Source organism: Amblyomma americanum, chromosome 3 (assembly GCF_052857255.1).
Source record: "Amblyomma americanum isolate KBUSLIRL-KWMA chromosome 3, ASM5285725v1, whole genome shotgun sequence".
NCBI classification, from domain to species: Eukaryota; Metazoa; Arthropoda; class Arachnida; order Ixodida; family Ixodidae; genus Amblyomma; species Amblyomma americanum.
Window position 1 is genome coordinate 96,340,828 of NC_135499.1, and position 15,575 is coordinate 96,356,402.

The window sequence follows — 15,575 nt, forward strand, 5'->3', positions numbered from 1 at the left end:
CAAGAGACAGAGACGAACGGGACAAGCGCCTTAGAGACACTTAGAGGAGAATATCTAGTAACATGGGCGTGCCATGAGAATTCTATCCAGGATAGTATTGCTGCCTATATGTTTTAAAACAAAGAAAAAGTGGTGCTTCGCTACATCACGTTGACCGTAACCGTAAGCATTCGGTGCAATCGTTTGAGAATAACGCAGTTATATTTCTGTGGTGCAGCGATCTGCTCACATCCTGTCAGCGAAAAAAGCAAGAATGCTTATGATCAAATCCGCCACAAAAGTATGCACTCGCCGCGAAACGCACGTTTCTAAGAGATGACTGCTTACGCATAAGCGATATGGTCGCAAAGCAAGCACCTGAAATCCAAAGGGTACTTCCCGGCCAGGCGACAAGAAAATAATGTAGGCTGGACTTCGCTATTGCACATGTTGCTGTTTCTTGAGTCTGGTTTAGCGCTCGGGTATGAAAAAAAACACTTTTTTTTGAAACACTATTGGCACCCGACGTACCACTTTCGCGATTTTGATTGTCCCGTAAAGTACGTGTGTCGTATAGACACTCCTTTTCTTCCAGCGCAAAGTTTAAACAAGCTATTTTTCCCGTGGCATCTTTATCTGAATTGTGTTTGTTGCTTCTTTCATGAAATCAATTTCATTTTTTTTTTCGGAACAGCCACGCGACCTTTCTGAAGCTGTGGTGAGTATAATTCAAGCTCATCGCACATTCGGCAGGAAAAATATGATTAGTAAAAGTTTATATCCATTAATATGGCAACCTTATTACTAGCGAGTCTAGCCGCCCGAAGCGATAACGTTCGCATTACAGCGGACAACCACCTTTTTGAATCGGAACTTTTGTCTGGGCTAGTTAGTGCATACCTTACTGACGGGAACCATAGCGCGAAAAAACGTGGACAAGAGGTAAAACAAAAAAAAATCAGGGGTGCACTTTGTTGGCCTAAAGTGCGGTGAGGCGAAAGCCTTTAGCGCGGTGTTGCTGCTTGTGTCACCGATTTGCACTTAAAATGTTAAGTACACAATTGTTACTACATATGCGTTGGCAGGAAAGAGCGTAGTCGTTGGCAGGCTCGACTGTGGAAGGGAAGGATCAAATCTAACCGAATCCAGCCGTGCGCAAGGTTATCTTTTCTTTTCGAGTTGACGTCATTTGATCGACAGCTATAGTGTGACAGGTTTCGCGAGCGGACGGACACACGGAACGAAGCATTAAGCCGATGCCGACGCATTCGTTCATTGGTGTTCCGTCACAGCGTAGATATGGAAGTAGCACACTTGCGTTTGCCCACATTCCGAGACTCTCTTGAAGCGAGCACCAGGAGGGAGGTTGCGCGGAACCCACTCCGTCGACAGCTGCGAGGCGTCTGGCGCGGGTGCGGCGCGCACGCCGATGGCGCCACCTCACGCATGCACACTGAACTTCCAATGGCGCAATAGCGTGATAACGGACGGACAGGCTCGTGGCCGCGAGTATGAGCAATTAAAGGTTCTCCCCTGAAAAGACAGGACGGGCGCGGAACACTCACTGTCAGGTAGTTACGGCAACGAGTTTGACCATGGTTGTGGCTGATTCGTTCTTAGTTCTTCGACATAGAAAAGAGCCCAATGTAGGAGTAATGCGGAAATGCGTTGGATCAGGACTTTTGTCTATGTAAGTGCGTGCATAGCTTGTTTTGTGTTGTCACCTCTTGTCTCTTTTTTATTTCTCGCCCGTACATTTTTCTGCAGTGCATCACAGTTGATTCATCGCAGTTTTTCTTGGTCAACCAAACTTCCACGTATTATGCCTCAGTGCAACGTTCGCTGCGCCTGGGCACACAGCATTTCTGGACCACATTCGCTATTTTTCCGCCCTCACACTCCCAAGATTTCGTTATGTTGCGGTCGCGTTTTTTTTTTGTTTATCGCAGTTTTCCAGGTCAACGGGTATAAGCTTCCTTATCAGCCATCTTCTTTGGCAGCCGAGCAGGCGCTCGGTTGCTGACCCGAAAGACGCGAGTTCGATCCCTGTCGCGGCGGTCGAATTTCGATGGAGGCGAAATTCCAGAGGCCCATGTATTGTGCGATGTCAGTGCACGCCAAAGAGCCGCAGGTAGTTTAAATATCCAGAGCCATTCACTATGGCATCCCTCATAGCTTGGGTCCCTTTGGGACGTTAACGCAATAAACCAACCAACTTTTCGGATATCACACCCTAAACAAGGCTTTCTCCTCGGAACGAAAGCCCTATTTAACACGCGCCAAGGATGAACTCATTGGAAGGCATTCATCATTGATGCGGTTAAATAGGAGAGCCCATCTTTGGCGCGGGTTTAATAGGGCATTCATTCCAAGGAGGAAGCCGCGGTGAGAGTGTGAAAGAGTATTGTGGAAAGTGTGGTTGGATGGAGAGCATAAACTCAGAAATTTCAGATGTCTTGTAGAAACGTTCGCTAAGCACACTGAGGCTCCTTACTCAACGTTTGTTAAGATTGTTCAGTGTTATCAAGAATAAGGTTCAGAAATTTACGCTTTAAGGCTAGGAGAAACTCGGAAAGCAATGCTTCGCAGTGCATCTTCTGGGCAAAACTAGAGTTTCTTCGAGCACTGGCGACGTCCTGAGATGAATGAACTATTGGCATCATGACGTCAAATTCATCCATTGGCACGCCTACACCTCCATTGGGTTTTCTAGAGTCAATCTCTGATTATCACCATTTTAGCGTAACCTCATGTGTTGGTTGTTCCACCGAGCAAATTACCTGTTCAATAAATTAAAGAAACAATGTTTCTGGTGGATGTTTATTATAGAGTTCATGGCATTTATTCAGTATTTCTTAATGCGCAAAATGTGCACCGAATGCTCTTTACATTAATCGGTAATTTTTACATTTTCCCTTCTACTGTGGCCAGGATTCTGGTTCATCCGCTCCTAGTTCACAACGCCGCCACCACGGGCCGCATGAAGTTGAGCTCCTCCTCCTTCTCTTACATTCTTCCTCCCGGTTTGAGAGAGAGACGCTAGTAAGCTTCGCCCATTGTCCGCTTTGTGTGTCCTCCCCTCAAGCCAAGCTCCTCGGGAGGGGGGCACCCTTCGCGTTTCTGTTTTTTTTTTCCACCCAGCGTGTTCGAAACGGGCTGACTGTGCGGCTCCCCTAGTCTGTTCCTTTACTGCGGTGCAAGAAAAGAAAGAAGTCGGGTTGGGGTTGAAGCGGTGTACACGCCCCGTCTTTGTCCGACTTTGAGGGGCCATTTGTCAAAAACTACTGGCGGTATATATGCACGTCACACAAGATATGGCTAAACGTTCCAGAATTGTGCCAAGGCCCAGCTATCACTCAGTGAGTCCAGAGCATAATGCGTGGAATAGAATTTTTTTAGCGCTGCACCCAACTTCTCCCCGTGGGACGGTCTGTGTCTTCATGGTAAATGGTGTTTTGCTGTACAGAAAATCTGATGACTGGTGACAGAACAGAACTAGCGGCCGTATAAGCATCAGTAAGAACCTTGTGTTGCGCATTTGTTTACACGTCAGTGTTTTTATTTTTTCGAAAGAGGTTGCAGTTATAACCTGACTCACCATAATTGTCAAGTTTTTTCGCAACGGGGAAAAAAATTACTGACAACAATTAAGTCTACTGACGAGCTGTGAAGGAGAAAGCTTGCAGCGTGGAGCTCGGCTGCGGCGATGGCGTGCTGCTCTAATGCAATGGCCAGCCAAGCTGATCAGTTCACGCCGCCCGAATGGAAGTTGATGAAGGCGACGATACCCAAACCCAGCTCGAGCCCCTGTGCTTCCTTTCTTCGAGTTGAGTTAAGTTGTCGACAGAAGGACGAAAGGAAAAGCACGGGCTTGCTTACTGGCTCAATGCGGAGCCACGCCCAGCTGCCTGCGTGCTGATAGTAGGAGGTGAAAGATGGGAGTAAAGAGACAGAAGAAAAGCGCGCGCAATAGCCCGTAGGCCACGGGCCAATCCCGGAGGCAGTGCAATACCGGGCTGACCTGTGCCAGAGTGCGTTACGCCAAGCACTCCGCCATACTTTCAAAAATATGCGTAACACCCAAGCCTCAAGGAACCATATGAGATATTAAGCCAGGTATGTAAATGGCATCCCCCGTCGAAAGCGGACCGGGGATTGAGCCACACCCGAATACTCGATCCTGTGCTTCCTTGCTATCGCTCCCCTTTATATTTCTCCTCGATATCATTTCCCTTTCTCCTCCGCCGGCTGCAGCTCGGGTGGTTAAGATATTAGATAGCAATTGCCACGGCCGGCAACATTATTTTCCTTCACTTTTGATGCGAAAGCTTCACTATGCTACCTCGTAACGATTTCGTGGTGCTTACGGTTTTGACCTTCAAGTGGGCCAGAGCTCAGTCCTCTCACGGCGTGGTTCGAGCGTCCACCGATATATGTGAGACAGTTACTGCGCCATTTCCTTTCCTCAAAACCAATTTTAGAAACTAACCTTGAAAGTAAAAATTGAAAATTGGTTTTTTTGAGAAAGGAAATGGCGCAGTATCTGTCTTTCATATCGGCTGACACCTGAACCGCGCCGTAAAGGGAAAATGGAGGGAGTGAAAAAAAAAGAAGAAAAAGGTGCCGTAGTGGAGGGTTCTGGAATAATTTAGGCCACCTGGGGATGTTTAGCGTGCACTGACATCGCGCCCTATCCACTGAGCCAATGCGGCGGGTTCCCTTCGTGGGTGCGGAACCCACTTCGGAAAGTATTTTATTTACGAAACTTAATTTTTCTTTTTCTGATTAGGTCACGTGGTTTTTCCAAACCTCTGGGGAGGACAACGCTTGATTTTCCTCCTTATGAGCTGCTATGCTTTCGCAAAAATGAAAATATGCTGCCTTCTACTTACGAACGGCGCTGATCATTTTACCTAGGCTGCTTGCACACAACATGTGTTTCCTGCATTTATACACAAGTATGGTGACAGGTGCTCAGCGTACGAATTATTGAATAATATCATTTAAACGTGTAACCATTTTCGGGATGCGCTTGTAAAGGAATTGTACCTGCATGCACGTGACTTTCTGGCGCCCTAGTTCACTGCCTTTTTCTGCATGTGTGTGTGTGTGTGTGTGTTGGGCTGAGTGTGTGGGTGTGCGCGCGCGCGCCACGTTAGAGTCCATTGCATGCAGTGGCGCAAAAACGCGGAGCTCCCACTTGGCTTGTCGCAAGTTTGGCTTGGTTAGGAGGGCGAGGGCAGCTCAGGATGTGAAGCTTTTAAGTTCCATGGCTGATCACCGGCCTGTCTTATGACGTAGGGATAATGTAAACAGGAAATTCGAGAATGTGACATGCAACCAGATCCCTCGGATTTTTTTTTTCATCACATTACTCCGCATGAACATGTCCAGATATCGAGAACCACATGCTCGACACAACACAGGCTTTTTGCGCGCGTGGTTTTCTTCCACCGGCCTTGAGGAAACGCGCGCGCCCATTTTCATACGACAGTAATTCATGTCCCCATAAAAAAAAAGACATGCTATGCTTGATGAATCGTTTATCTTCAAGACAGTCACGTTTCCATGCCCGCCTCCCAAGTCGCCACGTGCTCGTCGGCCATGGCGGCCTCGTCGACGGCGACGTGCGCAAGCAGTCATATCGGAAAAGAGCGGGCTTTCTGCGCACCTATTCGCTCGCGTCCGCCGCCGCCTCATCAACCGTCGTCGGACGACGTGCGAAAATTATCTGGTAGGTCCACATTGGTGGCGGCGCTCACCATCGGGTGAAAATCGCCGGCCTCACGCCGTAAAAACGCCTCATGCATTCCGGCATTAAACGCTGTGGCTGAGCGGGGTTAAGATACTAGATTACGATACCTGGTGACATGACCAAGCGCCGTCACATGTCCGAGATGGGAGGTGCACTAGCGGGTGGCTGTTGGCTGGTTATACGGTCGAGTGCTCATTGCTCGCCGGGCTAAATGTTACGTCATGAGACCATGCGAAATAGCCTGAAATTTCGGATACAAAATATGCAGAGGACACCAAGCCGCAGAAAAGACCTGTTAATGCTATAGCATCATACCAACAAGGCGGAGCTAAGTGTTCCCCAAATTTCTTAATTTCAGCGCGATTTCTTTTCTTTGTTCAAAAGTACTGCTCATAGTGCTGCCGCAATGAGGAGTTGTGTAGTCAAGTCATCAATGTTGTACTTTGCGATCGTTATGGAGCGCTTGGATTTTGATGTAGGCGAAATGCTAGTGGTCCGTGTACTGTTCGATTTCAGTGCATGTTAAAGTACCTCAGCTGGTCGAAATTTTCGGAGTCTTTCACTACGGCGTTCCTCATAGCCTGAGTCGCTTTGGGACGATAAACCATAAACCAAAACGCATGGAAATATTATACGGCTTAAGGAAAAGCGCGATGAAGGAGATTCCACAATTATTTTTGGGTGTGACATAACTATGAGGGATCGGAAAGCAAGCATTGCTTTTTCACGTTGTAAGAACTCGCTCAGCGGCAGCTGGAGCTGTGATGCGCCAAACATACCTTTTCACGTATTTGAAAGCACTGCCTGACAAATGTTTCAAAGACAATTAGAGATCATATAACGGCAGCAATGCGTCCCACCCGGTCCTCTTCGTTCCTTCTGTTTTTTTTTCGTAACTGATCTAAATTGGGATCCAAGTGGAGACACATCACTTATGTTAAAGCTGAAATTTACTAACGTACCCTGACGCCCGGATCTACATGACGTTACTCACCAGCATGGTGACGTGACTCGATTACGACCGACGCTGAATACCCCCGGGAATTCAGTCCCCTCGCCGTCAACTGTGAATGCTGAGGCGGCCGCAGATAGAACATGCCATCGCAAATGAGAATCTCCAAAAGGAGGCCATATTAGGTTCAGGAGTGAAGTTGAAAATAGCGAAAATTAAATGTAGCAATGCGTACATTCAGTTCAACTTCTTCAGCCTACCGAATTTCCTAACCTGTTGTGTGTTTTGCTCAATTCTTTGTTCCTGTCCTTTTGTGCAAGTTGCAAAAAAAAAATAACGGTGGTTTAGCTTTGGTTAAACCTGGAGTGACGCGATAGCTACAGCTGCCCGAGTGGAACTTGGTCACGTGACCAAACACGTGACCAACAACGTGATCAGCCGCACCACGTGACCAACCACGTGACAGGGTGGCGGCGCATCTACAGGGTGTCAACGCAGCCACAGGGTGGCGGTGCCGCCACCACCACGACGCCGCCACGTTGAAGGCTCGAAATGCTGCCGTAGTAATCGCTACAAAAACTCGTACAAAAAATCAAAGCGGCAGTTTACTTGACATGACAGAATACATTTATTGTCGCATCACATCATGGCGCAGAAAAAGTCTAAAAGATACATTTCGACAGTTTGCTAGAAATACACAATGCACTTATGCACAAAACCAGCTTGAGAAAGTGTCGGTAGTAAATATTAAGTATGGCAAAACTTTACACTTTCTACATAGACGTGTACCACTTGCAACCGCCACACATCACTAGGCTGGTTGTGAGGAAAGGAGAGGTACAACATTCGCGCTACAATGAGGTCAGCCACATGAGCCGCGCCGTTTCGCAGGGAACATAGGCAGCCAGAGGTGCACTGCGAAGGCATTTCAAGCGTGTACTGCAGTAATTATAAAACACAATTGGCCTAATCTTGATGAAACCCAAAAAACACAAAACAACACAGCGTGGCGCGATACAAAAAATATAAACATATCATACATGAATACAGATACAGCGTGTAAATATTGCACATCAAGGAAGATTATCACAAATATGGCGAAGAACGAAGAACATTTACTGCACATATAAGTCGCCACAAGCACAAACAAAGCATTTCACTCTCGTTTAGTCGTACCAGCGAGAATGCGAGTTTTAGCATTGAGTGAAGAGACATAGTAAACCGTTCAAGCTGCAAGTGTGCACATACTGCACTACAAACATTTTTGATGAATATTTCATTAAAAAAGTAAGAAATGATAAAAACTGAGGCATACAGACTTGTGGAACATCGCGAGCAGGCAATTGCTAATTGCAGGCAATTTTTGCTAATAGAAGTCAAGTCGACTGCTGAAAACATCGTTTTTCTTTTTCTTTGCGAAGCATTTCACGCAGTTTGGGAACTGATTTTACTTTCGTTGAAATGCCAGCAGCTTTCAATTCGGTCCGCAGTTCAACCGCGTCCATATCCTCGATGCAAGCGGGAGGTGTATCCTCGCGCTCCATTTCAGGAGCGCTTCGAGCCCTATTTGTGCGACTGTCTTCAATCATACCCTCAACCCAGTATGAACGATCGTGTTTTTTGTACGCTCGACTTGTTGTTACGTGCGCGCTATTCTCAAGGCGTTTTGCCAGTTTCAGCGCATCGGCGGCCGCATTGCATTTATTGGATCTTGCATGATGCAAATGCTTCAGAATATCATTCTTTTTCTCAATGCCTTCGCTCGAAAACCACCCCAAACACTTGAATTCTTTATGCTTATTTGAGGCATGACAGACAAGAATATGCATATATGGCGTCATTCTTTCAGCCCCGTAACCCTTATGCCCTCGTTCTCCAAGTTCTATGCATGTTTTATGGAATTTGGCTATTTCTTGCTCGATGCTTTCGCCGGTCGTGTTATGTTCAAAATGATCAAAAATGCGACTAAGCATTTTGAAAAGTGAGATGATTTTTTTTTCTGTTTCCGGGCTGAGTTTTCCAGTGAGCCTCTCTGGCAGCATTTCGAGCAGGCGCTCGCAGGAGTCTCCTTGAATACAGGTGAAATTTTTTCCGTTTCTTTCGTCCTGCCACAGTTCAAATTTTACACCACAGCTATTAATTGCCTGCACAATTGCTTCCACGTGAGTGCTCTTGGTGTTTAAGTTCATAACTTTATCGCGGTTGTCTTTGTCCATTGCTTCGACAATCAATCCATCAACCAGGCGATTAACGACTCTAATGCGTATGTGTAAAATGTCTGGAACCACAAATGCAGGTTCAATGTTGAATAGAGGAACGACTTTCATTCCGAATTCTTCAACAATGCCGTCCTCCCTCATGTTTTTTAGAGTGCGCAGAAGAGGCGGCTTATTACACTCCTCTGTGTTTGCCCCAGCTCTGCTTCGTTCCTTTAAATTAATACGACAGAAAGGACATGGGTGCCTAGAAGACGCTGACTGCAATCCTTGAACCATGAGCAAGAATTTTAGACCTGAGCCCAGACAGACTATGACGGGAACTTCCTGTCCTTCCAAGCTGACACTGCCCCTTTTCACAACACTGTTAACTTCGTCTATCAAATCCTTCAAACTTTCTCTAATCTGAAAATAGTTTTCAGAGACTTCGACGACTGCGAGCAGGCGATGTATGGTATGGCTCTGCAGCCTCCGGCTGCTGTCAATCAGGAGAAAAGATAGAGTTGTCCAGCTTGTTCGTGTGCTGACTACACAGCCATCTCCTTCTATTTTGACCAATATTGGCTGCGACCTGAGCTGTTCTCCTGTTATACTTCTATTCACTGCGTACTCCGCAACGGCAGTTTCAAGTTCGTGCACAAAAGACACCTGAGCGCCAGCTGCTTCGCCTAGGGTTTTAAACACAGCAGTGCTTTCGTCTAGTTTTTGCCTGTATGAATTGATGACACGGAGCGAGGGTAAATTAGGGACAGCTGAAGACATTTTTTCCCAAAAAACATTGCTTACACGCACGGACGCTTTTCTTCTCGGGGGAAGAAAGATCCTGATAGTCAGTTTTACCATTACTGCGGTATTCTTTTTTGATTCCTCGCTCCACGGAGATTCCGTAAATGTCAGAAAAAGTAATTTTGTGCAGTAGCCCTCGAAGGTCTTCTACAACCAACTGGCATAAGTCCAAGCCATAGCTTTCCAAAATTTCTTCTAGCCCTTGAACCATCACTCTGCCTACAGAATGCAGCTTTCTTCTATCGGTGCTTTTCGAACCTTCCCCGACCCTTTTTCCGCAGTTGTTGAGCAAGCGGCAGTTTTTTGCCTGTGATGACAGGCTTTTGTTTTCTTTTTGCAGCTGAAGGCATTTTGCCTCAAAATCTTGAATGGACTTACGCAGTTCAGGAAGAGACCGTTCTGATACACCCTCCATTCGCTTCACTTCTTCTTGTAAAGCTTGAATAATGATGTCCTTGATACTGTTATTTGAATTTTGAACAAAACTTTCCTTATCGAAGGGAATTTTTACATGGCGCTCTTTTTTAAGGAACCCCTCTTTTGCTCGGCCATTAATTTTTCTGTACTGAGTATCTACCGAGGAGCAGAGGCTTCTAAATCTTGTCTCTACTGCAACCTTTAAACTCTCTGGGATGGACATGCCAAGTGGAATAAAAGATGTTATTGTCTCAAAATAAGATTTCTCCAAAACCGTTTTGTTGCTAAAGATTTCCAGAACTGTCTTATTTGTCAATGTAAATGAAATTGCACATTCAGAAATCTCTAAGCGCAAAGCTCCCGAACTCATTTTTAAGAAATTCTAAACAACACAAATTGAAATGCAAGAATCAATACTATATCGAAAAAAAAACAAAGTTCCAAAACGTTTGCTGGCAACATATATGTGAAAGGCGGAAGGCTCACTATTTCTGTGGGTTAGGTTCTGCATGCAACAACCTTCGACACAAGGAACATTTGCAGACTTTCCACAGGATAGCCGTTTGGAAAGAGCTTGCAAGCTTTCTGTCGTGTCACAGCAGCCTTCACACGCACTGGGAACTCAATTGCCAGTACACTGCCAAGTTTCGTTTCTCGAGTATGCCACCCAAAGGGAAGATTCAGCTTTGAAAAGTCTGACTCATTGCAAACAATCCAACCCCTTTCGAGCGGCCTTCCTTTCCTACTGAAAACCCATCTAAAGATGTCCAGGTCTATGTTCACCTTGACAAGCCCGCTGGATCGACGGCTGTTGGAAAGTTTCTTTTGCACAGCGTAAATTAATTCCTCAGCAGCAGCTTCCAGTCGTTGTGGCGATGGCTTGCTTGGGTGCTTAAATTCCCGGAGACAGGCGCCGTTCAGATTTTTTCTTGGTTCAACAGAGCAATGCAACTTGGAATATCCTTTCCATTTTATAAGGTATCCCTTGCTCTGTAAAAAAAAGATGGCATGGTGAAACATTTAGCTCAAGAAAACTCACACACGCCGAGGAACGACAAAACGAAGCACAAGTGAACCAAAGAAAAGACAAAGGAAAGATATGTCACTACGAAATGAAGAGCCAATGAACTTGAATGGTAATTTATGCAAATGTTAACATATCCATTAGTGACGAAATGAGTGCCTTAGAGGACTTAAGTTACTGGGGATTGAAGGGTTTGCTCAAAATCTTGACCGCGTTATCTACCTTACTGGACTCAGGCTGCCCGCTTAGCGCGAAAAAATATATTTATGAAAAATGCTTTGTCTCTGGCATCATCACTAAGTTTGGAAGTCGAGTGTTCAAAACTGGCGGTAGTAGTAGTAGTAGTAGAAAACATTTATTCATAGAAAGGTAGGATAAAGAGGCGGGAAAAAACAGATTTTGGGTGGAGTCCTTATTTCAGGACCCCAATGTCCACCGCAGTTGCTCTTGCTTGGGATATCAGGCTACGCTGGGTCACCAAATCGGAGCTGAGCAGGGCAGACTCCCACTGTTCCTCGGATTGATGTTTGTCTAGTTCGGGGGCCTTGCTACCGGAGCAGCCCCATGTTACATGGTATGTTGTTGGAATTCCGCTACACCAGGGGCAGATTCCGTCGTATCCATCGGGAAACATGATATGGTATTTGTGTAGGTTTGGGAAGGTGTTCGTCTGTAGTTGTCGCCAGCCCCTCGCCTCTGCCGCCGTTAGCTTCGAGTGTGGTGGGGGATAGACTTGCCTTTGCGTTCGGAGAAGGAGGAGGCGTTCGCCGTACATAGAGGGAAGAGGGGTGACGTCGGGGAGGTTAGTCGCTCGGTTGGTGTATCTCGAGCTAGACTGTCCGCGGCCTCGTTTCCCTCGAGCCCCTCGTGCCCAGGAGCCCAAGTGATTTGGTGCTTGCATGTGGAATTTTTAACATGTGGGGTAGTCAGAATGGGAGCGATGGAGTGTGGAAGTCTGCCAGTGAGGAAGAGCCGACACGCCGACTGGGAGTCTGTAACAATTTTTAGTCCGTTTCGCGTGGTATCGCCGTGCTGGATGGCGAGACCGATTGCGGCCGTTTCTGCTACTGTGGGAGAGCAGTTGCGTAGAGAGGCGCTGGCGATTTCCTTGAAGTTGGTGTCCAAAACTACCGCCACCGCGTTCGTGGAATTGGGGTACATGGCTGCGTCGACGTATATAGCATTTCGTGCCTGTCGGTGTGTGCGGCGCAGGTAGTCCACTCGCGCCTTTCGTCGTCCCTTTTGTGAGTCCTAGTGAAAACTGGCGGTATACCAATTGCGGAGACATTTTGTTATAGGAAGTCTCCCTGACTGCCGCGCTTTGGGGCCTCCTACTGTGCAATTTTACCAATTTCTCTAACACATTTTAGTCAATGAAAACCTAAAAACCTAAAGAAAACGTGATCAAGACACCTCTTAAGTTTATATTCCTCACAGCTTATTTATATGCAAGCTAACAACATTTTTTCAAACATCAATAAACAAATGCAAAAGAAAAAGGTTTGAATTTTTCTGGGCTCTCTTATACAGATAACAGCAGTAACACATACCAGGTGTTACAGAGAAGACTAAGTCATCATCAAAATTAAGCTTTCTCGGATTAGCTCAGCTAACAAGGCGAAAGTCGTCGGCGTTCATTGTGTTCATTGGTGTTGGCGTTGACAACTTTCTTGGTGATTTTGTGGAAAGGAAGGGCGCATATAACTGGCCACCTGTGTAAGTGGGCGCCTCAATAGCGCTTTTAGGTACGTGATGGTGGTGAGAGAAAGATGTGGGCTGCATGCATTAGCGCTGACAACGTTGTGGCAGACACGCGGCACTGCAGCAATAGGCCGCAGCCTGACCAACCTCTCGCGGTCAGCCATTAATTCAAATGCCACCTGCCAGGGTGGCAGGTTGGGCGCACTGCTCATCCAGTTTGCGGAACGCACTCAACGCTACAGACGCTAAGCCGCGTCTGCTTGCGCGATACATCACAGCTCTCGCTAACAAGGTTCAGCAGTAGTTGAGCAACAGCTAATATTTTTTTATCCAGCTGATACTCGGCTAGATAACGTGGTCAGGCAGCAGCCGCTGCACGGCTGTGGAGCCCCTGCGCAGAGACGGCGAAGACTAGGCTTGGCGGCGCGGCGAAGTCACTTGCTGGGTTGCTATGGCAGCGGCGCAGCAAGGACGTTCAAGATCAAACGTGAGGTGACGGCGAAATCGCTCCGACGAAAGCAGGAAAAGCTTCCGCTTTTAAAATATGGATTTTGCGGCATAGTATACCAGTGCCCGCAAACTGTAGCTAACCGGTAGTTACCCAGTAGTTAACAGGCAGTAAACCGGGAGGAAGCTGGTTTACTAATTCTGATATTAACTTTTAACTATTAGTTAGGCGCCTAGTTGCAGTTAGAGGTAGGTTACTAATATCCGTATCAGTTTTTAGAATTTCGAAAACGCGATTACCCTCATCGCAGTGGCTCGACAAAATTTGGCTACATCATGCGATGGCTCAGTGGTTAAGGTGCTCATCTGCTGAGCCGGAGTACCCGGGTTGGCACTCAACCGCAGCGGCTGCGCTTCTATGGAGGCGAAACGCAAAAGGCACCCATGCGCTGTGCAATATCACTGCACTTTGAAGATCCCTAGTTGGTCGAAATTATTCTGGAGCCCTCCACAACAGCACCTATTTGTTCCTTTCTTCTTTAACTCCCTCCTTCATCTCTTCCCTTACGGTGCAATTCGGGTGCCCGCCGAGATAGGCGGGACAGTTACTGTGTCATTTGCTCTCCTCAAAAGCCGATTTTCAAGAATCAGTTAGCGCCAAAATACATGCGCTTTCGAAAGCATGCAAGCAAAGAAACCTTTCCAGTGCGCGTAACTAGTCGAAACAGCCAAATTTTGTCGATCCATATGGCCAAAGGTAACCATGTTTTGGAAATTCTAAAAACTTATATGGCTATTACTTACTTCCGGCTACAAATCTAAAATTACGACTAAGCGCCTAACTGCAATTGTTAAAAGTTAATTATTAAAATCTAGTTAACCAGCTGAATAGTTAAAACGATTCACCGGAAACAATTCACACTGGTAATACTGTGCCGTAAAAGCCATATTTTAAAGCCAAAACGCATATTTTTGAAACGTCTTCCAGGTAACACCTGGTATTCAGAGTCGCTCAGCTAATGCCAAGGAAAGCTTGAAGAAACAAATGCGCGCGCTGCAAATATTCTGCACTTGCAAGGTTTAGGTTGTCATCTGTTCTATCCAAACATATTGTTGTGCGCTTATTTTTATTCCTCGAGATGGGAAAGCGAACCAGCTGCAGGTTTTTTTTTGTGTCAAATCTAGCCGCTTCACTCCTCTGTCAGTAGGTATGCTATACCGTTTTACATAACCCACGAGCGATTCCTCTTTAATTCGCTCGCCTTGCATGCTTTGCATCATGTCTACTTGTGAATGACAACGTATCCGGTAACACTGGCATGCGGACATTAGTAAATAAAGTCCTCACTTGGTCTACATTTATGTTGAAAATGTTGAGCTAAAGTTATGAATAACAAGAGAGATAGCGCTACTTGTTAATTACGTACTTCAGAAATATTATGTCCAGCAGAAGGCGCCTGCTGTATTTCTGCATTATTCGGACCTTTGCATGTTATCTCTTTAAGCTTCGCTAAATTATCTGCAATGCCTTGCATATCCTTTGGAATAATATTACATTTGCTCCGACGTCTCCCTTTACTGCTTTTTCCTGGCCAAATGTTGTAATTTTACCTAATAAAATATGAGAGCACTACGTAAACCGCAATTAGCACAACGTAAGCAAGGGCCTTAAGCTGTTTTCATGTTTGCTATAAACATGAACGACCGGTCGTTGTGTACATTTTTTATGGTCGTTGTTTTATGAGGGTTTAACGCCCCAAACCAACTCAGGCTATGACAGACGCCGTAGTGAAGGGCTTGGGAAATTTCGACCACCTGGGGTTCTTTAACATGCATCGACAACGCATAGTACACGGGGCTCTCGAATTTCACCTGCATCGAAATTCGAACGCCGAGGCCGGGATCGAACCCGCATCTTTCGGGCCAGCAGCCGAGCGCCATAACCACTCAGCCACCGCGGCGGCGTGTCACGTGTCGCATCTGCAATGTTGAATGCTAACTGTGATGGGTGGCAATTCTATGTAGTAGTAGTAGCGGTGATTTTATCCAAATAATAAAAAGAAAAGAAGGGAAAGGTTTTTTCCTGCTGCGAGCACCTGAGCTGGGGCAGCGCAAATAAAGGGATATCAGGCAGATTAGAGAAATGAAATAACTATAGCCATAAACTATAGGAGGGAGAGTGGTCAGGAACTATGTACAAGTATTACCTTTACAAATTCGTAGTTATATGTCAGAAAAAAAAACGAAGAAATTTTGAGGACACTGAAGACTGCTTGTGAAATCATGGAATGCGAAAGA

General features: G+C 46.2%; 1 protein-coding gene across 1 annotated transcript in view; it reads left to right on the top strand.

The window, feature by feature from the left end:
- The window catches only part of LOC144123152 (uncharacterized), a 127,242-nt gene that overhangs the window by 69,156 nt on the left and 42,511 nt on the right, over positions 1-15,575 (top strand). Inside the window, exon 5 of the mRNA XM_077656035.1 lies at positions 674-697. Within this exon, the coding sequence (XP_077512161.1) occupies positions 674-697 (24 nt within the window). The remainder of the gene's footprint in view (positions 1-673; positions 698-15,575) is intronic.